At 39.7% G+C, this 26,084-nt stretch overlaps 2 protein-coding genes across 5 annotated transcripts in view; one reads left to right on the top strand and one right to left on the bottom strand.

The window, feature by feature from the left end:
- adgrd2 (adhesion G protein-coupled receptor D2) overlaps positions 1–25,751 on the bottom strand; it is a 72,939-nt gene extending 47,188 nt beyond the window's left edge. Inside the window, exons 1-10 of one of the 3 annotated variants that reach the window (XM_025896990.1) lie at positions 25,295–25,751; positions 25,029–25,086; positions 24,713–24,937; positions 24,000–24,629; positions 22,338–22,460; positions 21,504–21,598; positions 20,173–20,463; positions 9,860–9,971; positions 3,004–3,138; positions 2,772–2,880 (exon numbers count right to left, since the gene is read on the bottom strand). In XM_025896990.1, coding sequence (XP_025752775.1) covers positions 2,772–2,880; positions 3,004–3,138; positions 9,860–9,971; positions 20,173–20,463; positions 21,504–21,598; positions 22,338–22,460; positions 24,000–24,629; positions 24,713–24,937; positions 25,029–25,086; positions 25,295–25,339 — 1,823 coding nt within the window. In that variant the 5' untranslated portion in view covers positions 25,340–25,751. The remainder of the gene's footprint in view (positions 1–2,771; positions 2,881–3,003; positions 3,139–9,859; positions 9,972–20,172; positions 20,464–21,503; positions 21,599–22,337; positions 22,461–23,999; positions 24,630–24,712; positions 24,938–25,028; positions 25,087–25,294) is intronic. The other 2 variants (XM_019365951.2, XM_025896989.1) reach the window with 2 other exon arrangements.
- On the top strand, positions 12,175–16,642 carry LOC109204599 (uncharacterized). 2 transcript variants are annotated; one of them, XM_019365952.2, is made up of 8 exons: positions 12,175–12,711; positions 13,417–13,612; positions 13,700–13,851; positions 14,333–14,420; positions 14,511–14,675; positions 14,966–15,172; positions 15,406–15,574; positions 15,736–16,642. In XM_019365952.2, exons 3-8 carry the CDS (start codon positions 13,832–13,834, stop codon positions 15,825–15,827), a joined length of 741 nt encoding a protein of 246 aa, XP_019221497.1. In that variant the 5' UTR covers positions 12,175–12,711; positions 13,417–13,612; positions 13,700–13,831; the 3' UTR covers positions 15,828–16,642. The 2 variants fall into 2 exon arrangements, 1 of the variants encoding a protein (XP_019221497.1); XR_002064104.2 differs by having other exon boundaries at positions 12,181–12,711; positions 14,511–14,710.
- Positions 25,752–26,084: the final 333 nt, after the last annotated feature.

Genomic DNA, 26,084 nt, shown 5'->3' with positions numbered 1-26,084 from the left:
TATGCACCACCAGTCAAAAGTTTGGACATATTTTCTCATTTATTGTTTTTTCTTTATTTGTATTACTTTCTACATTGTAGATACATACCAAAGACATCAAATATATGAAGCAAGATATATGGAATTATGTAGCAAAGAAAAAAATGATAAATAACTCTAAATATGTCTTATATTTTAGATTTCTGAAAGTAGCTGCCCTTTGCTTTGCTGACAGCGGTACAAACCCTGTGAGCTTCAATGGGCTTCATGATGTAGTCACCTGAAATCGTTTTCACTTCACGGGTGTGCCTTGTGAGGGTTTAGTTGTTGCCTTCTTAATGGAGTTGGGAACATCAGTTGTGTTGTGCAGAAGTCAGGTTAGTACACAATGTGACAGCCCTATTTGACAACTGTTAGAATTCATATTACGGCAAGAACCAATCAGCTAAGTAAAAAAAGGACACTCCATCATCACTTTAAGAACTGAAGGTCAGTCAGTCAAAAAATTGCTAGAACTTTGAATATGTCCCCAAGTGCAGTCGCAAAAACCATCAAGCACTATGACAAAACTGGCTCACATGAAGACCGGCCCAGGAAAGGAAGACCAAGAATCACCTCTGCTGCTGAGGATAAATTCATCTGAGTCACCAGCCTCAGAAATCGCAAGTTAACGGCACCTCAGATTAATGCCACACAGAGTTCCAGTAGCAGACACATCTCTACACCAACTTTTCAGAGGAGACTCTGTGAATCAGGCCTTTATGGTCAAATAGCTGCTAAGAAACTACAACTAAGGAAAAGCAACAAGCAGAAGCGATTTGTTTGGGCCAAGAAACACAACAAATGGACATTAGACCAGTGGGAATCTGTGCTTTGGTCTGATGAGTCCAAATTTGAGCTCTTTGGTTCCACCCGCCATGTCTTCGTGCGACGCAGAAACAGTAAGTGGTCTCTACATGCATGGTTCCCATCATGAAGCATGGAGGAGGAAGACTGTTGTTAAGATGTTATGAATGCACACTGAGCCAGCATGGCTACCACAAAATCTTGCAGCAACATGCCATCCTGGTTTGCGTTTAGTTGGACCATCATTTATTTTTGAAAAGGTCAATGACCCCAAACAGGCTGTGTAAGTGCTATTTGACCAAGAAGGGAATTTGAGTCCTTCAAGACTGTTGGAAAACATTTCAGATGACAACCTCATGAAGCTCATCGAGAGAATGTCAAGAGTGAGCAAAGCGAAGGGTGGATATTTTGAAGAATCTCTCTATCTCTCTATCTCTCTGTTCTCTCTATTTTTATATGATAATAATAAATGAACCAGTCAAACTTGAATCAAGATAAATGGTGTACTGTTGTAAGGGATATAATTATTTTTACATCTGTGTACAGTGTGAAATTCTTAAAATGAAAAAAAAAAAAAACTTGATGCAGTCTAGCAATACATTTTTTATACAATAATGTAATACCAGCCAGGTTTTCTTTTTTCAACTAGAGCATTAAAATGTCTATAGCACACTGGATTAGTGTATGCTGTATAACTTTGAAATTCCTTGATGTCTTGGTTCCCAACATTAAAAAAATATGAGTATTTGGTTATTGGTTATTAAAATAGGAAAATAGTAATTTACAGCCTCAGCAAAAAGCTAACTTACTAAGCTATAACCATTTCTGTACTGAAATAAACGGAGAGATTTTACAGTGCACAGGTTCACTGGTTTCTCCAGCTTCTCACTCTGAAGCCAATAACTGTATTTTTAGTTTTCATGATAAAGTTTATATAAATATATAGGTGTAATTTTTCATTTTGACAGATAAAGCTAAAATCTTGAGTAATAACTGATTGTAATTTGGTAGTTTTCAAGCATGGGAGGTGGAGAACCCTGTATACTGGTTTTGTGGGCAACATGGGGAAATGCCTTAACTACTAATAAGTCACAGGTTAGGTGAGCTGCTGCTGCTATTCTGAGCTTTACTTCTTTATTCAGCTGAACAAATTATACCTTTTATAAGCTGATATTTGATGAGCCACGATGGCTGTTCTTCAGCTCCTAGTCAGTATAAAGCTTTCAAATCATTAAATTGGACTTTAGCAAGCATCATAATATTAGATTGAAATCATTGACTCCTTCTAGAAACAAGTCCTGTAACTAAGCAGTCATGCTGAAATGCATCTAGGCATTCTCATAGTGAAGAGTGCTGCGGCTCATTTAAAACCATAGTGTTTTAATGCTTTGATGTGAACTGTATGTCATCAACATTTAGGAAAATATGTGGCATATTGTCCAAAGTCTTAGATTTTGTCTTAAATCTTCACACTAATCAAAATATAAGAGAAAGTCATGTATTTTCTTTAAAACCTTATCCAAAAATGATCAACAATACAGACTGTTGGCTGTAAACTGCTAATGCTACCCAGTGATATGCAGAGTGTTAAATGGGAATGACTGATCCAGGTGCTTACTGGGACAGTTATTTTGAAACATGGTCTAAACTTAACTGCAATTTCATTAAAAACTATATGCACCAAATATCCAGTTGAAATTCATCTAAAAGAATTACTTAAACAAATAAGGTTTTAAAAGCCTTTTGCTCTGGGAGTTACTTCTCTCACATAACTCCAGAATAATCCTCCATATAAACGTGAACATAAACTGCAGTGCTGTAAATTATATTGAAATTTTCATTTTATCAAATGTTAATGTTTGCTGAAAAGTCCCATCTTTCTTACATCACAGTCACAACTTTATGGATAACACATGACAATGGGTTAAACTTGGGCTGGTTTTTACCTTTGGCTGCCATCAGTGACGGTGGGCTCCATGGTGATGTTCTCCTCAGGATTGAAAAAAGGCCGCAGAGAGCCATACCATATGTTGACCAGCGTGAGGTTATGGAAACCTGCACATGTGATAAAATACGATGGCAAAAGTTTGCCAGGTTGAACCAAGAAAAAGAATACGTTTTGTTTTTGCTTGCTTGAAGAGCAAGAGAGGGAAGATGGTTTTTGTAGCAATCTCCTACCATTCTTATGGAGATCCTGCATCTTCTGATGTGGGACTGAAATACAGTCTAGGATGGTTGGCTTCTCTGTTTCAGGTCCACAAAAACTTGATCCTCTGGATACTTCCTGCAGCTTCTGCTGCTGCACCACCAATTCTACGAACAGGTTTAAAAAGTTTTAGATACATTATTTATCATTTTAATGCTTATATTACATAACATACTAAAAAAGAGAAAAATATTTACTCATGTTATATTCATTTAGTAACACATGTTTACACTTTTTCAGTAACAGGTTTAAACCAAAGTCTCAAAACAATGACAATAATGTGAATTACAAAGAGGACTGAAAACATCTTAGCAGAAAGCTAAGATACAGAGGTGGGAAGTAATGAAGTACAAATACTTTGTTACTGCATGTCAGCAGAATTTTCAGTTATCTGTACTTACATGAATATTAATTTTTCTGACAACTTATTACTTTACTCCCAACATTTTTAACACACATATCTGTACTTTCTACTCATTACATTTTCAAAACAGGCCCATTACTTTAGGCTTAGCAGCATCATTTTTAAAGCGTTTATACTTAGCAGGTAAATTGGGCCAGACCGAGTGCACGTGTCCATATGTTGTAGTCGAGCTTCTAGAGGAATAAACATGAGCAATGTTTCTACACAACGTAACATTTGTACAAATTTCCCCCAGCCCAACAAACATCAGCAAACACACAAACTGTTTGTGTACAGTTAATACAATAATATAATATAACATATAGTATAATATTATAATAAAATATTACACAAGGTCATTCTCCCTGTGAATAATAATGGATGTCCTTCAGGGAGCTACGTTTTGCTTTCTTTCTTTGAGTACATTTCAGAGACTGTACCTTTTCACTTTTACTTGAGTAAAGAAGTAGAATCAGTACTGCAACTTTTACTGGAGTATTTTTTAACTCAAGTATCTATACTTCTACATAAGTACAAAAATGTCTGTACCTTTGCCACCTCAGCTAAGATAGAACATCTTTCGTAGCAACATTAGTATATTTCTATACTGCACCAAACCAGGACTTTAATCTAATAATAGACACTTTCTTGTTGCAGAGGTGCTTTAAGCTTTATAAGTTTTAAAATTTTGTATTTTTACGTAACTCAAACATCATCAGACCTTCACAAAAGTCCTGAAAGCAGATAAAATAAACCAGACAAAGAAATGAGACAGAATAGACTGTAATTATTACATATCTGTGAGTGGGAGATCACATTTGCGGCCTTTTGCTTTTAGTATCAGTGACTTTCAGATTAAATATTATGTTATTATTAATGTTATTATTAGTGATAGGTTCAAACTAAAGATGTCACCCAGAAGCTACATAGTTGCCATTTTCTTAATAATTTTTCCACCAGAACTCTGAAGTGATATAACAAGAAATTGAACACTACCTTGTGTTTTGAGGTTTTGTTGTCTTGTAGTCTTGTCTCAGACTCTCTATAATTCAATTACAATTCAATTCAATTAATTATACAACATCAAATCACAACAGCCGCCTTGAGGTGCTTTATATTGTAAGGTAGACCCAACAATAATACATACAGGGAAAAACTGGGGGGTCATGTGATTGTTGGGTTGGGGGGTCAGCTGCTTCATGGTGTGGCTAATAAAGTTCAGAGAATTTGTTAGTGACCATGTTTACATTTGGCTGTGAACAGTCAAAGTTTTTTTTAATCTTCTTTGGCTCGATGAAGTTTGGACTTTACTCTCATATTTTATTTTTTTATTTTCTCCATGTTTTATTTTTCAAGGCTAAGAGTGAGCATTGTTTACATGGCTATTGTTTTTCCATCGTGTTTTTTAATTGCTACTACCAGTGCTGCATTCATGTGTTCATCCAGTCAGGATATATTTAAAAAATACTATGTTATTTTATCCCAAGCCCAAGAATTATTGATTCTTTGGAAGTGAAATTTTGGAAGGAAATACTTGTATTCAGTTTGAGAGCATCTGAGTTTTGTTACTTATGTTTCTAGTTTTGGTTCTTGTTTGCATTCATGTCTGTTCCATTTTTCATGTCCAGTCTGTCTTTGTCCCGTCTCTGTGTTCTGCCTTCAACGTCTCTTGTTGCCATCTGTCTGATCTGTGCTTTGTCCTTTGTCTTCCCAGTCTGTCATGTCTCCATCGCTGTTTAATCCCCAGTTGGTTAAATCAAATGAAGAATTGAATTTATTTCTTCTCCTCACATACAAGGTCTTGAATAATTATGCCCCATCACATCTTAAACACCTCATAGTACCTTATCGCCCCAATAGAGCACTTCCCCCTCAGGCTGCATCCTATTTGTGGTTCCTGGGGTTTTTAAAAGGAGAACAGGAAACAGCTGTCAGGACCCCTGTCTTGTAGAACCAATTCCCAATCTGGATTCAGGAGACAGACCATTTTTCTACGTTTAAGATTAGGCTTTAAATTTTCCTTTAAAAAAAAAAAAAATAATTTTTAGTTATGCCTGGATCAGGTGACCTTGAATACTTCCTTAGTTATGGTGCAATAAGCCTAGGCTGCTGTGGGCTTCCCATGATGCACCGAGTGTTTCTCCTTCACTCACCTCTTTTCACTAGCTCTCTGTGTTTATCCACCACTTTGCATTTAATTGTTTGTTATAATTAATCCCTGGCTCTCTTTAACAGTCCGTGTTCTGTCCTGCTCTTTCTCCTCATCCCAAACCAATCGTGGCAGATGGCTGCCCCTCCGTGAACCCAGTTCTTTCTTCTTGTTTTTCACCTGATTGTTGGGGTTTTCTCAGTATTTTTGTAGGGTTGTTAATATAAAGTGACCTTACAATATAAAGCGTCTTGAGGAGATTGTTGTGATCTGATGAAAGTAGATGATAGCAATGGACAGGCTGTAACAGGCTGAGAGTGTTAAAATGATGTCAATCTGCAGTGATTCTTCATATTCTTCTTTTCCATTGTCAGCCAGTGCTTGTTCATAGGGGGTCATCTGATTGTTGGAGGCTTCTCTGTATGGGACTTAATCCAGTCTTATCCTTGTCTTTGGACTTACTGTAAGACTTTGTTTTGATGGTGTTGCTTTACAGCGGGGAAATAATGATTTGATTCCATGATGAATATGTAACTTTGCACTTTTTGGTACTGTTATTTTATTGGAGAAAGACAGAATATAAATTAAATATCTATATGGATACAGACACATCAGCCAAGTGATACACCCAACATATATACACGTCATAATATTCTGGGCAATGGAAATGCAACTGAAACTTCTCAGTGTTAGACCATGTTTATTCCAACTTGGCTGGAGCCTACAAAGCAACACCCCTTCCCCACATTGGACAATCGGACCATCTCTCCCTGTTCCTCACACCTAGGTATTCACCACTCATCCAACGTGTGAAACCTACTGTGAGGACAATTAAAGTGTGGCCAGAGGGGACAGACGCAGTGCTCCAGGACAGATTTAAAAACACAGACTGGAATATGTTCACCAACACAGACCTGGACCAGTACGCCTCATCTGTACTGGATTACATCTCCGAAACCACAGACAGTGTCACCACCCAGAAACGGATCACCATGTACCCCAACCAGAAGCCTTGGATGAACCGGGATGTTCGTCTCCTCCTGAAGGCCCGCAACACTGCTTTTAGGTCAGGAGATGCACACGCCTACAGTACAGCCAGGGCTAATCTAAAGAAGGGCATCAAAAAAGCCAAACACCACTACAAAAAGAAGGTAGAAGAACACTTCTCCAACTCCAACCCCCGACGCATGTGGCAAGGACTCCAGACCATTACAGACTACAGGACCATCAAACCCTCCCCCGCATCCTCTGATGTCTCCTTCCTCAACGAGCTCAACAACTTTTATGCTCGTTTTGAGCGAGGGAACCCCACAACCACAACCAAAACAGACATGACGCCAGACCACCAACCTCTGACTCTCTCCCCCACCGATGTAGGAGCGGTGCTGAGCAGGATCAATGTCCACAAGGCTGCAGGTCCTGATGGTATCCCCGGGCGTGTTCTCAGAGCGTGTTCTGGGGAGCTTGCAGGAGTCCTGACAGACATATTCAACCTGTCCTTGGCCCACGCTGTGGTACCGGCCTGCTTCAAAACCACCTCCATCGTCCCGATACCCAAAAACTCCAACCCATCTTGCCTCAATGACTACCGCCCAGTAGCACTCACCCCCATCATCACTAAGTGCTTAGAGCAGCTGGTCTTAGCACACTTCAAATCCTGTCTTCCCCCAACCCTGGACCCCCACCAATTCACATACCGCCAGAACAGGAGCACAGAGGATGCAGTCTCCATCGCACTGCACTCTGTCCTCTCACACCTGGACAACAACAACACCTACGCCAGAATGCTGTTTATAGACTTCAGTTCAGCATTCAATACAATCCACCCCTCACAACTCATCAGGAAACTGACAGACCTGGGCATCAGTTCCCTCATCTGCAAATGGTTACTGGACATTCCTGACCAACCGCCCTCAACATGTCCGACTGGATAACCGCTGCTCATCAACAATCACAATGAACACCGGTGTACCACAAGGCTGTGTGATGAGCCCGTTCCTCTACTCCCTCTTCACCCACGACTGCAGACCTGCTGATGGTTCCAACACCATCATTAAGTTTGCAGATGACACCACGGTGATTGGCCTCATCAGCGACAACGATGAGACCGCCTACAGGGAGGAGGTGCATCGTCTGGCTGAGTGGTGCGACACAAACAACCTGCTGCTTAACACCGAGAAGACCAAGGAGCTCATCGTGGACTACAGGAGGAATGCTGACCCACATCCACCCATCCACATTAAGGGGACGGCTGTGGAGCGTGTGAGCAGCTTCAAGTTCCTGGGAGTCCACATCTCCGAGGATCTCACCTGGACGACCAACTGCTCCAAGCTGGTCAAGAAGGCTCACCAGCGCCTCTTCTTCTTGAGGACTCTGAGGAAGAACCACCTGTCCTCAGACATCCTGGTGAACTTCTATCGCTGCACCATCGAGAGCATCCTGACCAACTGTATAACAGTCTGGTACGGGAACTGCTCTGCCTCGGACCGGAAGGCGTTGCAGAGGGTCGTGAAAACTGCCCAGCGCATCGCCGGAGCACCACTTCCTGCCATAAAGGACATCTACAGGAAGCGGTGTCTGAAAAGGGCTGGGAAAATCATCAGAGACCCCAGTCACCCATCACATGGACTCTTCACCCTCCTGCCCTCTGGGAGGCGCTACAGGAGCCTCCGGACTAAGACCACCAGGTACCGGAACAGCTTCTTCCCCACAGCTGTCAGACTCCTGAACTCTGCCTCCTGACATCTGACCCACGTTAAACTCATGGACTGAACATACACACACCCACAACCACCTACACACACACACACACACACACACACACACACACACACACACACAATGGACAACTGTACCCTCAAACACACAATAATAACATGGACTGAACCACCACTCACAACCACTAGCACTTTATACAGCCTCTGTAGAAATTATCCACATATCTCACTTATCTTAACTGCACTACTGTATAGTTCTGTGTAAATAATCATTCTGTACATACAATAATTTTTAATCCTACAACTGTTTATAACTTGCATAGTTCACATTTCTGTATAACCGTATATCTCAGATTTCTGTATAGTTTTTATTTCATATTTATATCCTGTTCATAGCCTGTACATACTTATAGTTATAGAATATTCATAACATACTTCACACCGTGTACATTATAACATACCATAATAGACCCATTTCTGTAATATACTTACATATCTATATTATTGCTAATATATATTGTAATATATCTATATCACGGCTAAAGCACTTCTGGATGGATGCAAACTGCATTTCGTTGCCCTGTACTTGTGCATGTGCAATGACAATAAAGTTGAATTCTATTCTATTCTATTCTATTCTATCATCCCACCTAGACACCAAGTATTTTGACTTGACCGGGCAGACTGGGCTCTAAATAAATTCAACTGTTTTGTGATTTCAGGTGGAACAACCCTGCTATGTTTCCTCATATATTGTGTCATATTAAGTTAGTGTCACATAGTGAAGAAAGGTGAAAATTATTATACAAAGTGACCATCAGCAGATGAGAAGGCATATACTTAAGATTAAAATAAACACAGGTACACAGGTGTGCATTGCTTGTTTGCGGAGAATTTGTTAAAGCAGTAGCCAATCAGCTTTAATTGTCATATTTGCACTGAGTACATCAAAATCCACAGGAAAATGGCAGATTTTACCATTTGAGCAGTGCAATAAGGAAGTGTCTAACAGATCAGTTTAAACATCGTTTGGATACAGTTTAATCCATAAGCGTCTGAATAATAACATCACCACAGTGGATTTCATTAAAAACCATCCTTATAGTTCAAATGATACTTGTCAACTGAACTGGCTGTAGTTCCTAAACAGCTAATTCAATAGTTTTGTTGAACAGTGTCTTATGATCCATGTTCATGAATACACGCTGGAAAAAAGGTCTACAATCTTAAAATTAAAGCTAAGATACATTCTGCAGTTAATCATAGTATATCATTTTGTTAAACGTGTATTTGATTATCAGTATAAAACTCTTTTTTATGTTCTGTTATTGTATTTTTGTCACCACTGCTGAATAGATCTCATCTTTCTGAAGGTCATTTGTTACATAATTGCATTTTTTTCAGAAGCTTTCTAAAACTGCTTGATGATGAAGCCAGAGCCTGGCTCAAATCTGTTATACCTTTGTGTCCAAATTCCTCTGCTCTATTTTCACATTTAAGCCATTCTAATGTGTGTGTGTGTGTGTGTGTGTGTGTGTCAGAGAGAGAGATAGACTCACTGATGTTGGGGCTACGGATGGTTAGGTGATTGGTCTCTGCCATTAAGCGAGGGCTCAGGCTGGTCACCATTTGGTCAATGCTTTTGACCACATCCATGGGGCCGTTCACCACCTCAAACACAGACCACGAGCAGGTTAGCAGCAGTGACACGTGCCCACTATGGCCTGCTCACGGCAGTCATCAAACCGAAGAAGGCAGATCTCAAAATGGCCATTCATACAGTACTTTTATCCCCGTTAACTCTTTCCCACACTGTTGTAGCTGAACAGGGCACATACACACCTCAGTGGATAGGCCTATAATGCAGCGTACAATCAGAGATTTCCTGTTGTCTGTATTGAAAACCTGCATTCTGATTTCAATTTGCCCATTGAAGAACTGAGCCTTGGAGACAGAGCTGGGAGCAGAGCAAGGGAGGGAGGTTTATGGATGAGCACATGCACAGTTTTTTTAAATCGCTCATCATTGAGTCTGCGTTGAGTTGGCCTTGGAGCACTGAGAGTCCTGAGGGGGAAGGGAGGCAAAGTGCTGAGAGAAACACTTGTCATAAGGCAACCTTTATACAGATCCATACACATCAATAGTGCAGAAGCAGAGGAGGAAAAAATAACAGAGCCTGGTGACAGAGATGAGGGAAAACACAGTGGAGCGAGTGTGAACAGGGTTACACGGATTTTTTTACTCAATAATTAGAGAAAATTTGGGAAACTCTGGATGACTAAGCAATGACTTGGAGGCAGACTTTAAATTCATCAGCTCTGTTCTTCATCACTGAAGCTGATGTTGAGCTCTTATAACACAGACCATAGAAGCATACTGTCCTCTGGTGGATTTGAAGGAAAATAACACCTACCTTCCTTCCTACCTACCAAAACCACTCACTGGAGCGTAAGTGGGACAACAGCCTTTTCTGTTGATCCTCAAACTTCCCATCTTTTGATACTGAGCAGTGATTAGACCAGTGCTCTCGTCACCTAACGGAATTTTTGACACGTTTCTGTGAGGTATAATCTTAAGGTCTATTAGGTCATTTAATATGTATGTAGGGTTATGTATAAAGGTTGGGTAAAATTCACGTTCATCACTTTGCCTGTTTGGAACCTCCAAACAGAATTCTAAAGCCAATCTAACATGTGGCATCTTTTATTTAGCATCTGACAAAGAAAAGAAACATCACCAATCCTGGATCAATGAAGAGTCAGCTATCTCATTCTGGAAAGTGCTACAGGCAGGGAACCACTTGTAGAATTAATTGGTTCTCAAAGTTTAAAAAGTTATTTTAGCGTAAAGCAGCATCGCAAATTAGGGAATGTAGTCACAGGTGTTTACCTAGCAGTGAGGTTTTATTACCTGGGTCCTGAAAGTGTGGGCCATGGACCATCAATATAAATATAATATGATGACCATAAATAATAGAAAGTGTACCAAAAGATTTTTCACAGTTATGGGATTCAGCAAACCATAGTGACATCTAGAACAATTTCTACACGTCTTTAGTACATTTCAGTTTTCAGGTACAAGCACTCTCTTTTCTTGCCATTATCCCCAACTGGTTTCGGCAGATAGCTGGCCCTCGCTGAACCTGGGATTGGGTCATGTGACATGGACTGGGTTGTTTCTACTCTGAGCACTCAAAGATTTTATGAAAGCTGCCTCATTCACATAAGCACTTGTTTTTTACACAAGTCCTTTCTATACTCTGATGGATGCATCAGGTTAGTACTCTGACCGAGGATAATTGGCACGTAGAATGGAGCAGATGGGGATCAAACCAACAACCCTCAGATCAGTATGTGACCTACTAGGTTGTCTGGTGGATGTTTTTTTTCTTCTTGTTTTCTCTGTTTGTATGGTAGGATCCATAGCTTACAATATTAAATAAAGTACTGTAAGAGAACAATGGTTACTACACTCTCAGAAATAGAGGTACGAGAGAAGAACATTTTTGTACCTATAGGTACATTTTTTGTAAATGTTCCCTTAAAAGTACAATACTGGTCTTTAAAAGTCCAGAAATGCCCCTTTAAAGGTTCAATTTGAAATAAAGTACAAATCTGTACCATTTTGACCTGTACTGCAGTGACAGTGGCAGAATATGGTAATGGGTCAGCATGGGAAAATCTGGATGGGCCTGGTTAATTGTAAAATTCATATGAGATGTGAGTGTGCTCATAAAAGCTACATGTTATAATCAAATCTGTTGGTCCTCTCCTCTGTACGTAAATTATCCTATGATGCAAAGAATATCTGTAACCTACCTTTGTAAGTTATGTTAAATTATATTAAAAAAAACACACACAATGACATGCAGGCACAACCAAATGATGTTAAAAAAAACTGGTCCATTTCCATTTTATTAAGTTCCAGTTATAATTTTTAATGTTTTAAATCTTGGTTGTAGCCTTCAAAAACGTGAAATCATTTTACTGTTATGTTTGGCCATTTACTTTTTCGCTTTTACTACATCCTAGAATTGTTCATTAATTGTGAGGTTTTTATGGAATTTGCAACATCAAGTTAAACCGAGGTTCTTTGGAAGTTAAAATGTCAAGCAGATTTTTATGTTACGGTGACTACATTTTGTAAGTTACAAATATAGTTCGCCAAGACAGCATAACGGTTTCTAAACAACTGCGCATTAATACCACAATGTTGTATTTTCATGTGTCAAGTTCGCAACGCGCATTAATCCCAAAGGCTGAAAAGCCAGCAGCGATGAGTGCTCCGCCTCCGCGCTGACTAGCGTTGACGCAGAAAATGACTCTCAGGGGGTTATCGATGGAGGAGCTCCTTAAAAAGTTGATGGAAGAAGGCATTGATGTGTCAGACGACGAGGCGCAAAGGTTTAGAGGTAAGTCGGGTGTGATTTTGTGTTTTTATAAAAATTACAACGTGTAATTTTACAGTAGAGTTAGCAAAAGTCCGAAGAGCTAGATTTAACATGGGTGAAAGCTAGCAGTTAGCTAAGTTTTAAACAAAGAAAGGTACAAATGTGGACTATTTAGACTGTTGGTGGAATGTTCAACGTCTGTCTGCCCGCCGTATTCGAGTGTTTTATCAATAAATATTGACTAACCGTGTACAACAATGTAGAAAAATCAATAATTTCTCAAAACATGCTAGTATGTAAAAATAGCTATTAACAAAATCGTTTTCTAAGCAAAATTTATCGCATCTAACTTGTTTCCCGCTCAAAGGGATTTTAAACAATGGAAGGTACACATTTGTACCATTCCACCTACTTAGTGGGATTTTCGAATATGAGAGCTGTAAGCTCTGCGCAGGGACACTGTCTGCAAACACCTGTGATGCCAGCTAGCTGCTCGATCAGGGATCGATTTATAATTTCAAATAAACCAAAATCAAGGAGGCAAATTGTGGGCAGCAAAAACAGACAAGATAGCCTAGGATTCTATTCTATCCACAACTCGGGTTATTGTTTTGGTTGCAATGAATAATGCCTACAGCCAACAGGCAATCGGCGCAAGGATTTCCCCCCCCAAAAGAAATTTGAAAATGGTTTTATTTTTATTTCATACTGTACTTTATATTTCAGATAACGATGTAGATGGAGAGACGGTAGACTGTGGACTCACTGAGACCATGGTTGCATATCTTTTTGACAAGTCTTTCAAAAAGCAGCTGAAGTTCAGAGACTTCACAAACCGCTACAAGGAAGTCATCATCACTTTACAACCGGTCGACCCATTTGAAGGTACAGTTGAAGGTCCAGTGTCCCAAGCAAACCAGAGGTAGGTTGTGATAAATGTCTAAATTTGCATATGCATTTAAGTGCTTGCAAAATGGCTAGTTAATGCTGTTTTCCTACTGTATTGCAGTTCTATACCTTCTTGCCTGCAGTTATTTCCATTCCAAAATTCCCACAAGATGTCCAGAGTCGCTTGGATCTCAAAGAACCAGTCCAGAAAGAACAGAAGTACCGAAACAAAATAATTGGGACTCTTTATGAAATGCTGTCACAGTACACAATGTAAGGGTTCCTTTCTGAATAATTACATTAATTTCTTAATATTAATATTGCTGTTGTACGAGAGGCAGAGAACAAATGGTTAGCCCATCTGCCTCCCAATCTGGAGACCAGCGTTCGAGTCTGGCGTGACACACGGTTCCAATGAACTGGCAATAGTGGTAAAACCATACATCCTGTGTCTCCAGACCTTGTCTGTACTATGATATCCAAAGTGTTCATTTTCGAATTTGCTCAAGAGTAAATTAATAATTCAGGACTGCAGTCAATTAATTAATGAAGTTTGGGAGAGGTGTGGCTGTTTGTCCGCGCCCATTTTTAAAAAATTAAAATCAACTTTAGCTACATTGATTTGACATTGGTCTATAACATACTATTTACGGTAATAACAATATGAGTAGAAGAATTGAAGAACAGAAAAGCCCCCAGGAAAGGATAAGAGTAATCAGTGTACTGTGTGTTGTTTTTCTTATGTTTGAAACAGGTACCCAACCCACTCAGACTACATCCAGGTCATCAAAGCCCTGATTGTGAAGTATCCTTTCTTAAGAGATGTACACGGAAATGGTTATGTGAGTACCTCTCCTTTTTTGTTTCTTTTATAGATTATATTAATATAAAGTAAGCATAATTAACTACTTATATACATTTGAAACAACTAGGACATCTGGCACAGCCAACTCAAGAGAAAGTTCAAAGCAGAACGGGCTCCCCTAATCAGCAACGAAGAAGTGAACCGGGTTAAAGAAAAGTTTGGACGCACGCAGAAACATCGGACCACAGAGGAATCCAGCAGCTCCTGTCTGAAGAGACTGAAGCCCTCTCTCGTAAATCCTCACACCCTCAGCCTCTAAGAGCTAAGGTAACATATGTAGTCTTATTATGTTCACTGTAAAGCTAAAAGTAAACATTAATTGAAAGAAACATGTTAACAGATAACATTAACATAGAAAAAGGAACTTCACAGTTGATTTAACAAAAGTCAGCTCAACTTGCAATTCCTATTCAACATTTTTGCATTTTTTTCAAAGCATTTGGTGTACAAATTACTGCATTTCAAGTAACATTAACTTATCAGATTTTACTTATGATAATACTGATATCTGCTTTGACAAAGGATTCGTGCTTTGTGGGGGAAGATGCAGCCTCCGTTGATGCTCATATCAAGGTGCTAAATGATCAGCACAGGACGCTACATCCTGACACAGCACTGGTGAAAGACCGCATGACAAAAACCTTTGCATGGAGACGTCGAGAGGTAGCTGAAGGAATGTGTACTGTGGACCTATTAAAGAGATATCCATTCCTGGGGACATCTGCAGGGGTAAGAATTGTTAAGATGATTGGGGAAACAGCTAATGATTTTTTTGTCTCTAAATCTGATTATTATTTTCTGTACTAACTGATTAATCAATCTGTTTATTATCTTTAGAATTTTTGTTCAAGGGTTAAAGCACTTTACATTTATCTCCAGTCTGTGTCTTTAAACATGTCAAAAGTTTAAATCCTCAATGTAAAATGTCATTCTTTTGTCTATTCTGGTCTTTTCATTTCCAGTTGTGTGATGAGGTTAATTTAATGCATCCCTGCCAAGACAACATCTGTTGCCGCTTTAGCGAGAACTTCACTGCTGTTCTTCAAAATGTTCTTCAAATGACCAAGGATTTGCCACTGAAGAAGGTCTACATGGAGGCAAGAGAGAATGCACTGGCTGAAGACATTACAGGTGCTAATTTGACCTCATACAAATAGTAAATTTTGTGACAATTCATTTGCGCTCTCTTCCAAAGATAATTGATGTACCATAGTGCCATGTCAAGAGCATGTTAATGGGAATTTGCATGCTATCAAAATCTAATGAAGTGCATTTGCATCTGTATGACCTAGGAATTGACTTCAAGGGGGCACTTCTCCTCTTGCCATCCATCTTCAAGGAGAAGATAGAAGATTTCATCATCCTTGGAGAGGTAAATGCATGATGCAATGCATAGCCTTTGGCCACAAGTTTCATTCTCGGTGTTTTGTTGGCATGAAGCTGAATTCAGCTGCGGTTCAGCATCACAGCTAAGCTAATGTAGGGGAAACACTGCTGTTAATCCACAGACTTACAGAATGCTCTGGAAATGAACAAAAGTTTTACAGATGTGCATTTTCAGGATAAAGTGCTTCAGCGTGTGTCTGCTATATCTGTCAGCAGTGTCAAATATGAACTTGAGGATGTTTTTGTAGTTGGCCATGTACACACTGAAGCCATACCTATATTCTTTAAAATCAAGTATATTTTGAATGTTGATACTTGTTGGGTATTGTGTGGGAAACTGTTACTTCCTTGCACTTATGAATGTCATTTCCATGCTTACCAAGTGGCAGTTCACAATGACTGGATCCTGTTCAATCCAGGAAATGAATTAGACTTTCAAGCTCTAGACACCTATTTAGTTGATGATAGGCTGTTTGTGTCCTTGAGGTATTCTGTGTGACGTGATTGCAAGCACATTTTCCACTTTGTCTATATATATGACATATATATATTCTGGCTTGTTGAAGTAGAGCAAAACATTTGTGTGGACAGTTTTTTAAATACATGCCATCTCTGTGATCCGTCAAAAACATTGTGTTCAGGTGTTTAATGTCTTTATGTGATTGTTTACTTTTTTTTAAATGAATGTATTTTTCTTGACATGTCCTATGGCAATATAAGAATGTAATCAAGGATGTATTCCTGTGGTTGTTTAAATGCTTTGATGTGATTCTATTATCGAAAATAAATGGTTAAATAACCAAATATTTTGGACTATTGGGGGTACATTTTTGTCTCTTTAGGTACGAAATAGGTTGTCGCTGGGGGGGTACCCTCATAGGTACCCTATTGTACCCTTTTCAAGGGAACATTTCTGTACTATAGTTTGAAGGAACATTTATGTCTTAGGAAAGTACATGATTGTACTTCAGATGGTACAACTTCATAAGGTACAAAAATGTACCACGCCTAAAGGGTACAGAAATGTCCTTCAAAAAGGAACACCCCCAGCGACAAGCATTTGTACCCTTTTTGGTACACTTTGGTACCCCTATTTCTGAGAGTGTATATAAATAAAGTTAAATTAAATTGAAATTTTTGTCACATAATTACCGTAGTTCTCGGGTCATGAGCCGCTACTTTTTCCCACACTGTGAGCACCGCGGCTTATACTGACGTGCGGCTAATGCATATTTTTTTTCATGCGGCCAAAAACATTTTGCCTGGTAACTGTCACGGTCCTGGGTCGGTTCGACCCAGCATTTTGAGTTTCTTATGTTTTAGTTTATTTTCTGCATTATGGATTGTTCCTTATCCTCTGGTGCTTTGATTGTGATTATAAATATGTCTTATTCTTGGTGAGGGATTAATTCTTATGTGTATGGTTTTTCTCGGGATTATTAGTTATGTGCTGTTTCTTTGTGATACTGTTTTGATTATAATTATGTTCTGATTCTGTAGCTATCTGATGATGATGATGATGATGATGATGATGGTTGTTATTATTTCTGGTTTAGGTTTTGTTATCTTGCCCTCATGTTTAGTTTTGCTTGTGCTTAGTCTTCTCTGCCCGTATGTCCCTCTGTCTGTCCATGGTGTCTTGTCTGGCCCTGTGTCTCTTAGTTTCCTGTTTTATTCTGAAGGTCCTTGTCTTACGCGAGTATGTTCAGTTTACGTTTCCCCTGCCTCGTTAGTTGTGATTTTCCCCAGGTGTGTTTCCCTCCTGTCTCTCATCCCTTGATTACTGCCTCAGTGTATTTAAGCCCTGTGTTTTCCTGTGCTCACTGTCGCGTTGTTAATGTCTGTTCACCCTCACGTTATCTGTGTGTTCCGTCTGCCTGTCTGCTTGCTTAGTTTATTTCTGTATCCTCAGTTTAGTTTAGTTTCGGCTTCTCCAGCAATAAAGCTGTGTATTCTGAGTTCACGTCTGCCTCCGAGTTTCGCATTTGGATCCTCCCCTCCATCCGCCTGCACACAGACCCTTGACAGTAACAGTAGACCAATAAAATTGATAAGTAGTATGTATACGGTATATATTTTTACCGGTTGTCAAGAGACGTTGTAATGTTGTTTGTGCACTGTTCCGTAAAAAAACCATAAGCAACGTAATTTGTGTGTTACCGATACGTATGTATACTTAAAGGTAGCCATGTTACAGGCGCTGTTCGAGGAAAAAAAGCATTTGCAGTATGTATTTTTGTATGTTACCATAACGTTTATCTCACCTTACGGATTAAATTAAACGTTAAAAATCCTCACATGTAATATTTCTGTGTAAATATCTCATATTACAAGTGAAACGCATATGGCTTAAAATCCGGTGCAAGTACAGAATTGATTTTCTTTCTACAATTCGAGCATGCGGCTTTTAATCAGCTGCACTCTGTAGTCCGGGATTTACAGTACATAATATATGTATAATGTATAAGTACAGTAAAATCCCAAGGTACCATGAAAAGAAGACACGAATAAAGAAAAATTCCATGTTTTTGTTTTTTGGAACAATAGCTAGTTGCAGTGCCATTTAGCAGCGTTATGGCTTGAGTGTAAACTTTCCTCCTCATTCTTTCTGTCCTGGCAGCCAGCACATGGCAGTTTGTTATTAAGGTGGCTGGTCCCCCTGCTGTCCTCTTGGCCGCAGATGTGCAACGTTTGCTGTCTGTCCTGCAGATTCAGGAGGTTGAACTACCTTCCTGAGGACCAAATGGTTCCGTCAGATGTGTTTCTACTTCCAGGAGGTGATGCTCCAACTCAGGATGCAAGGGTAGACGTGAGCACCCTGGGTGGGAATTTGAAGCCCTTTAATCATCTGAGGTACTCATCAGGACTATATCCCTGAAACTGATTTTATGTTAATTGCATAAACTTTAAAATTCAATAAATTTTCAATAGGCTTAACAAAAGGTTTGCAAATCTATATTTAACTGTTAATATTTAGGGATGCAACTTCTGTGGATGATACAAGCGTTACGTCTGTGTGCTTTTGGTGTTTTCTAAAGGTTAGTACTTCATACCTGAAATACTTATAAAGAAAGGAAATAACAGAATTCGATAAATGGAATCTGTCCAAAACAAAAATGTTTAAAGAGCCCATTGGTGTGCTGTGTGTGCATCATAGAAGAGTACAGTGAATTCATTTTTGTTTCTAAATGTATTTTGAATTTATCAGGATCAGCTCTTGAATATAGAACCACACACACTCTTAAATCCACTCCCACGGTGAATATACAGGTCACCAGTGAACCCACTATGTTGTTAGTTACTTTAACTCAAGTTACTTTAAACACATGTAGCAAAGTTTTAATTCCAAATATAGAGTGTACTAAACATCAAAACAAACAGAAAATCAACGATGAGTTAAGCAGACTTTTCCTGCCTTGATGACGGTCCATTTTAGCCACGTCGAGAGAGAGAGAGAGAGCAGGAGTTTGTGCAGTTGCTACAGCAGAAGCATGTACAGTACTTCTTCAGCATATAAAAAGAATAATGACCCTTAAAGACTTGTGTTCAATTTAGAAGCTGCCATTATTCCATTTATTTGAAAATCTATTCCTACTACTTGAGCTGAGGATCCTTAAAGGAAGAGTGGGTCAAGGCTACATTCTTCTATCTGACTGTACAATAGTAATCAGGTCAGATGTAGAGTCATACATTGCGCACATTTGGAAACAAAATATGCATTTAATTCCCTGAGAGATGGAACATGATCCCTAATGTTTAGAATAACTGTCGTAGGCAATGGTTTGGGCCAGACACATCCCATTTTTCCCTGGCTGTATCTTAATTGCCCCTTGTCTTTCTGATTCTGATTCTGGCAAACTAGAAAAAGTAGTGCTTTCCAACAATCCTGCAAGTAATCATTTGGGCAGCTTCTACTTTTAAGTTTATTCTAATAACAAAAAGAGAGAAAGATTTTTTGGTTTTAGAGGTTTCGGAGCTGACTGTTCAAACAGAAGATGCTGAAGAGAATGATGACTGTGTTTATTTGTGAATCAGGGTAAATGAAGCTTTGAGTACTCAAGTAGAGTAAAAAAGTACTATGTAAGAATCAGTCCATTTATCCATCAGTTTCCTTCTGTTCACCTAATCCTGGAGTGTGGGCTTGCTGCTGCCTATCCCAGCTATCACAGGCTGAGAGGCCGGGTACACCCTGACCAGGACTGCCACAGGGCAGGAAAACAAGGAACTCTAAGCACTTCTGGTACAGTCTGAATGACAAGTTGAGGTTGTGTAAAAAAATCTGATATTGTGACACTGCAGGTAAAAACACACAGTCAGTATCAGAGTCACTCAGTATGAACTACCTCTTTGATGGCTTGCCACTTTAAGGTGTCTTCTTCACTGATGATGCTGTCAGCCAAGCTGATGAAGTGCTGGCTGAGCTCCTGTATGCTGTCCTGGCTGTAGTTAGTGTCGTGGGTAAATGGCTGTGAGGGGACGTCTGCAGTTAGAGACAGAAGCTGTATGAGGGACATCATGTCTGCTGGCTGCAGTCCCTCGTCCCGGGTGTCCTCCAGGGCTTGGACAGAGACGTCAAGCAGGGCAGATGCCTGGGCCAGGCTGCTCAGCCCTGATGGCTCCGGGCCCAGCATCAGCTAGAAGAGGAGACAGCGACACTGAGTTTTTAGTGTGATTAATATTTACTAATAACATTCTATGACATTAGGTAATTTGAGTTCATGCATTTTTATTGGTGTTTTCCTGTTTTCCTGCCACCAAATTACAAACTTCACCTGAGTGGTAAAAGCCTAATAAAGAATAAGAAATAAAATTTAAAAAGTCTGGATACAATTATTGTCACAATTATCATAAATAGCACAATAACAATATAATCACAATGTGTTTAGGAGGTGAAAAATAATAGTTATGTTATTTGTCAGCTTCATCTCTGATTTAGTTTTAATTTAAAAAAAATGCAGAATCATGTAGTTGGCAGGATTCACTAACTGCACAAAAGCATACAAAAAGAAAAAAAAATCTGATTTCCTAATGATAGCATGATCTGTATATCACTGACACACTATCAATATTTCATTTTTATATGTTGCAGTTACCCCTCCGTGAATCGCTCCCTTATCATGGTGGAGGGGTTTGTGGTAGGGTCCCTACCAGGGGGGACCAGACAAAGAGCGATTCAAACCCACTATGAGCAGAGATCAAGGGAACTGTTCACCCTGCCTGGGGTAGGGTTACCGGGGCCCTGCCCTAGAGGCAGGCACAAGTAGGGTGTGTCTGGTAGCCGGGCATTAGTCTGGGTACAGCCTGAAAATGGGACATGAGCCCACCCTCCTGTAGACCCACCACCCTCAGGAGGCGCATTAGGGGTTGGGTGCAATGTGTTCTGGGCCAGGGGTGGCTAGGGGCAGAGACCCTGGCAGACCGATCCTTGTCTATCAAAACTAGCAATTGTTACATGCAATGTCACCTCTCTGGTGCGGAAGGAGCCTGAGTTAGTGCGGTTGAAAGGTACCAGCTAGATAAAGTCCACCTCAACCCACGGCGTGGGCTCTGGAACCAGTCTCCTGATATTTTTCAATGCAAAGTATGTTACTAGATTTAAATAAAGATATAAAAAAACAAATAAAGTGCAGTTATAAAACATATAAAACATGTAGTATGACATGTAGAAGTGTACCTGGCTCTGGTTGGAGAGCTTCATCAGCTGGCTCATAAAAGCAGTGGGCTGAGAGCTCTGAGAGTCACTCATCTGCTTCATTTTCAGGTAACGCTCTGTGCCAAAAACAATATGACATGAATGTAGGTGATATATAGTAAGGGCAGCATGCACTGCTGCTCACAGATCATCACTCAGTCCTGAGCCTGCTGCCTCCTAGAGTATAACACTAAACTCAAATCAGAAGTGACCTCCCTTACTTAAAGCTCAGATAGTGTGATTTAGTTACAGGAGGCAAAGAATTTAGACTTTATTACTCAGTATTAATACTCAGTCGAGGACTGTAACTCCTTGAAACCATTTTTACCATAGATCAATTCTTTTGATCAACATTTAGAAGAAACTTGGGGGGGGAAAAGATCTGTGACTTCCTGTTTCCTACTGACAGAAGAAGTAAAATGAAGCTATGGAGAACAACAGGAGCATCTCCAGGGGGTGGCAGGAGGTGGGAGGGGCAATGGGAAATCAGAAGATTTCATTAGAAGTGACTACAGTGTAGGAAGTCAGTGTAGAAAACATAGAGGATCATTTTCATGGTCATCTTGGTAGGCATTGGTTTTGTTTTGTTTTTTGAAGGAGTACAGCACCAACTCCACTCACAAAGCAAATCCATCTTTACAGCTCATGTGTCAAAATATTTCCAATACAGGTGAAAATTGCATGCAAACAGGAAAGATGTGACCCTGACCTGACTTCAACACTCAAATTTAAATGGCTTAAACTGGTGGAAGGTAAGAGGTTAAATAAGTCACATCATGTACCAGACCACTGCAGCGTACAGCCTGTGAGGCTCACCTCTGCTGCTCCTGCAGATGAAAGGCAGGAGATGGAAGCAGTCCATCAGACCCAACTGTGGAAGCTGAGCTGACCAGCCCTGCAATGTTCTGCAGCCCTGTAGCTCCACCTGCTGGTGTACTGCTGCAAACATGTACCAATGGTCACACAAGACAAGAGTTAGAATGAAAAAAATATCTGAAGCCTTATTAGGTGAGAATTAATGGACAGGGTATGACATTTCATTAAAGCAGAAAAGTGAATAATGGTTTTAAATTATATCAAACTGCATCTCGTTAATGTGCAAACACAAATGAAACCTATCTTAGTGCTGATATTAAAAAAAACTGCTCAGATCTAGTAAGAGGAAATATGGGGGAGTAGTCAGCACTGCTAGGAGCTGTTCTTTCCCAAGCCGCCCCCCCACACACTGACTGAGCTCTGGGAATCCCCTCCAGTCATCCAGCCCTCCCTGCACACTTTCTTTCTGCTAGTTCTAGAAGCATCTAAGACTTTTTCTGTATAAATGTAATTCTATGATTTTATACTAAAGTAAAAATAAATTATAGAATGTGACAGAAAGGCTTTTCTGTGATGCTTTGTGCAAGAACACATGAAATCGTCATAAAGATTTTCTTTTTTGTGTAGACAGTACAGTTAGAATCAGTTCCTCCATAGTTAGAATAACAGGATGTAATTATTTTTCATAGTTTAATTTTACTTATGACTATACATCATAAAATTTTAACTGTTTACTGTTATTTTACCCAAGTATTTTTTTGTCGCATTCTTAAAAAAGTAACTATTTCAGTCCCTTGACTGTTTTATCCACTGACTACCTTTTACATTTCTCTTCTCATGTATTCATAGGTTACTGTTAGCTAATTCAACTGTTTATTTGTTCTTGTAAGCTAGGCTATCAGCCTGGTTCATCTGGTGGCCAAACCAGGTTGACTTTTGTTGTGAATTGGCACTAAGTAGATAAAGCTGAATCAAGTGGATTAAGTTATATTTGTGTGTTACACGTGGCCAGCTCTAACCTTTACATATGGATTTTGAAGCATTACTTTTTAGTCATTTATTTTAGCTTTTTCAGTTCTTTAATAAATTGCATAGATTACGTTTAGCTGTCCTGTTAACCTTAAATTTACTTACTCATCACAGCTGTTTAGCTATTACAGTTATTTAACATTTTTAACTATTTATTCATTATCTATTCATCTTTCAGTTGCTTGCATGTTATTCTGTTTTAGCTGTGACATTTTAAAATCGTTTATCTGTTACTTTTAACTAAAACCTACAATAATTTTAAATATTTATCAGTTTTAGATCAAATCTTTATAGTTTACTGGATAGTTTGCGCTACCTGGGATGTCTTTTTCTTGACTATTTTATATTTCTTTTTTTTAATTTTTTTTTTAGTTGTCATTCATTTTTAAATTTGAACACTGTCTAATTATTACACTTCTCTGCTAGCTTTCCAAGGCAGTTTGACTTTAACCCTCTGACAATGTGCATATTTTTAAAAAAGCTACTCTGCTTTACTTTGTATTTCTCCTTCGTAAAGTAGGGCAAAAATCATCAAAGCAAGACTGACAAGGCCAACAAAGTATACCAACAAACAACAGCTCTTATTTGCAGAGAATAAATTTAAGTTATAGATTTTAAAAGGTTTCATCTTACCCGGGCAAAACAAAAGGGCCTGCACCTCTTTGACCACAGGGTGGCTACTAAGGAGCTCAAGGTTCCAACTGAAAAGTAGGTCCTGGGTGACTGGTGAACATTCATTTAGGAGACGGACATGGCGTGATTCTAAAGACATGTTCCAGACATTTAGGTCAGTTATATTTCCAAAGAAAGGCTCTGTAAAATTCCCGCCAAAAGAGTCTTGGTCCTGACCCAGGATCAGAATCCCATCACCGTAGATATCCCTAGAAGTGTCTGTGCCTGAGCCTGTGTCTTTCCTGTCTCCGTCCACATAGATAGCCCAGTGGCCACCACTCCGCTGCCATGTGACACAGATTTGATGCCACGCACCATCATTTGGGAAGGATGCCTTGTATGGTAGGTGCTTCCCATGGATGATGAGCGCCAGCAAAATGCGACCCTGCATGTCTGCTTGGCCTCGCAGCTGGAACTCATTGGTAAAGACAGGTGCAGCGTAGGAAAATATGGTCGACACCTCGCTCCACCATGGGTCCCACTGAACTCGAACACAAACACTGACAGATGAGAGGGCTGGGAAGGACTTGTTGACGTGTGCAAAGCCCTCACGCGACTCCTTTGGAAACTTTAGAGCTGAGAACTGCAAATCTGAAAGACGAGAACAAAAAGGTGTTTTACTTAAAAACAAAACAAAACAAAAAACTGCAGCTTAAAACTGCGTTTTCACTCACACTGCTGGGAGAGTGCCACAGGCTTGGAGGCTACTCTGCTGGAATCCCTGACCCAGACGGATGAGTGAAGTCCAGCCTGCTGAAGCAGCTCCAAGACTTCCTTCTGGTCTGAGGTGATGAGAGAGCTAAACCGCCCTCTGCAGAAGCTGTCGGCCCTAGAGAAGGACAGCGAGTCATTGACCAGCTGGAAAGCCCAGTGTGGTGTTAGATACACCAGTGTTTCTCCTAGAAAGTCAGACATATATATGAAGTTTCATTAAACATGGATAATATAGAGATTTTATTTAGCCTTGAGTGGAGAAGCCAGAATTCTCACCATTTGAGCCCTCTACTCTTTCTGGCACAGCATGTGTTGGCTCACTTTCACATCCCACCTACAGGACAAAGAAAACCAGTTTACCAAAATACCAAATTAAAAAAAATGACCTATAATCATCAGTAATTTGGAATTCCACGTTTTAAATGTTTGTTTGGGTTTTTGTTTTTTTTTTTACATAAAAAAGGTAACAACAATGAAAAAAAGCACACATCAAATAATTTGTATCCATTTAAATCATTATGGAAAAATGAGAAGGTTATTACCTCAAACAGGAAGAGTATGAGTCCAGTAAGCAGGGTTCCCATCATCTCTAAGCCACCATTCAGGTCACCAGTGCAATTATGAATTATATTTCTGCTACATCTAGATAAACGTCACTGATTATGAGCATTTACATAAACATTTCAGATGTTGCTGTGAGTAGTGCATGACAATGCTGGTGGCAAGCATGTGTCACTCTTCAACAGCTGGTTCTCAAATATTCAATTTTTCCCCCAGTTTATGGGTGTCCTCTGCCAGATGTTAAATCCCTTCTTTCCTCCAACCAGTACAAAAAGTAGTGTGAGGTAATATGGGAACAAGATCCACCTACACTGGATAATGGAACCCAAATCCAGACTAGTACTGCTAATACCTCAACAACAGCATTCGATATATGCTGCAGTCTGGTCTCCTGACTGGGAGAGAGCTGGCGATCCCAGTGCGTCTGTCCAACAATCCCAGTCTCTCCTGTCTCCTCTTTGCTACAGACTCAAACTCCTCCCTCTCCTTTCTGCCTACCACCCTGAAACCATTGGGCTTTGTCATGCAAATAGAGCCATTTTTTAAAAGAAGCCTATTTACGTAAGCAGTGTCAAGCATTTGCCAGAGAGAGTTCATCAACAGCAGCAGGGTGGCAGACATTTTTACTGTATGGGCCTTATTTATGTTTACTACAGAACACTTTGTGTTAAGTGGGACATCTGTTTCATTCTTGTACTTCAAAGTTAGTAAAAGATTAGTGCCACTCATGTAATCCACCCACAAAGTTTGTCTTTGTAGCCAGATTTTATC

This window comes from Oreochromis niloticus, linkage group LG12 (genome assembly GCF_001858045.2).
Source record: "Oreochromis niloticus isolate F11D_XX linkage group LG12, O_niloticus_UMD_NMBU, whole genome shotgun sequence".
In the NCBI taxonomy this organism is placed as follows: Eukaryota; Metazoa; Chordata; class Actinopteri; order Cichliformes; family Cichlidae; genus Oreochromis; species Oreochromis niloticus.
Note: the sequence above shows the minus strand (reverse complement) of the source record. Positions and strands in the feature narration are given on the sequence as shown.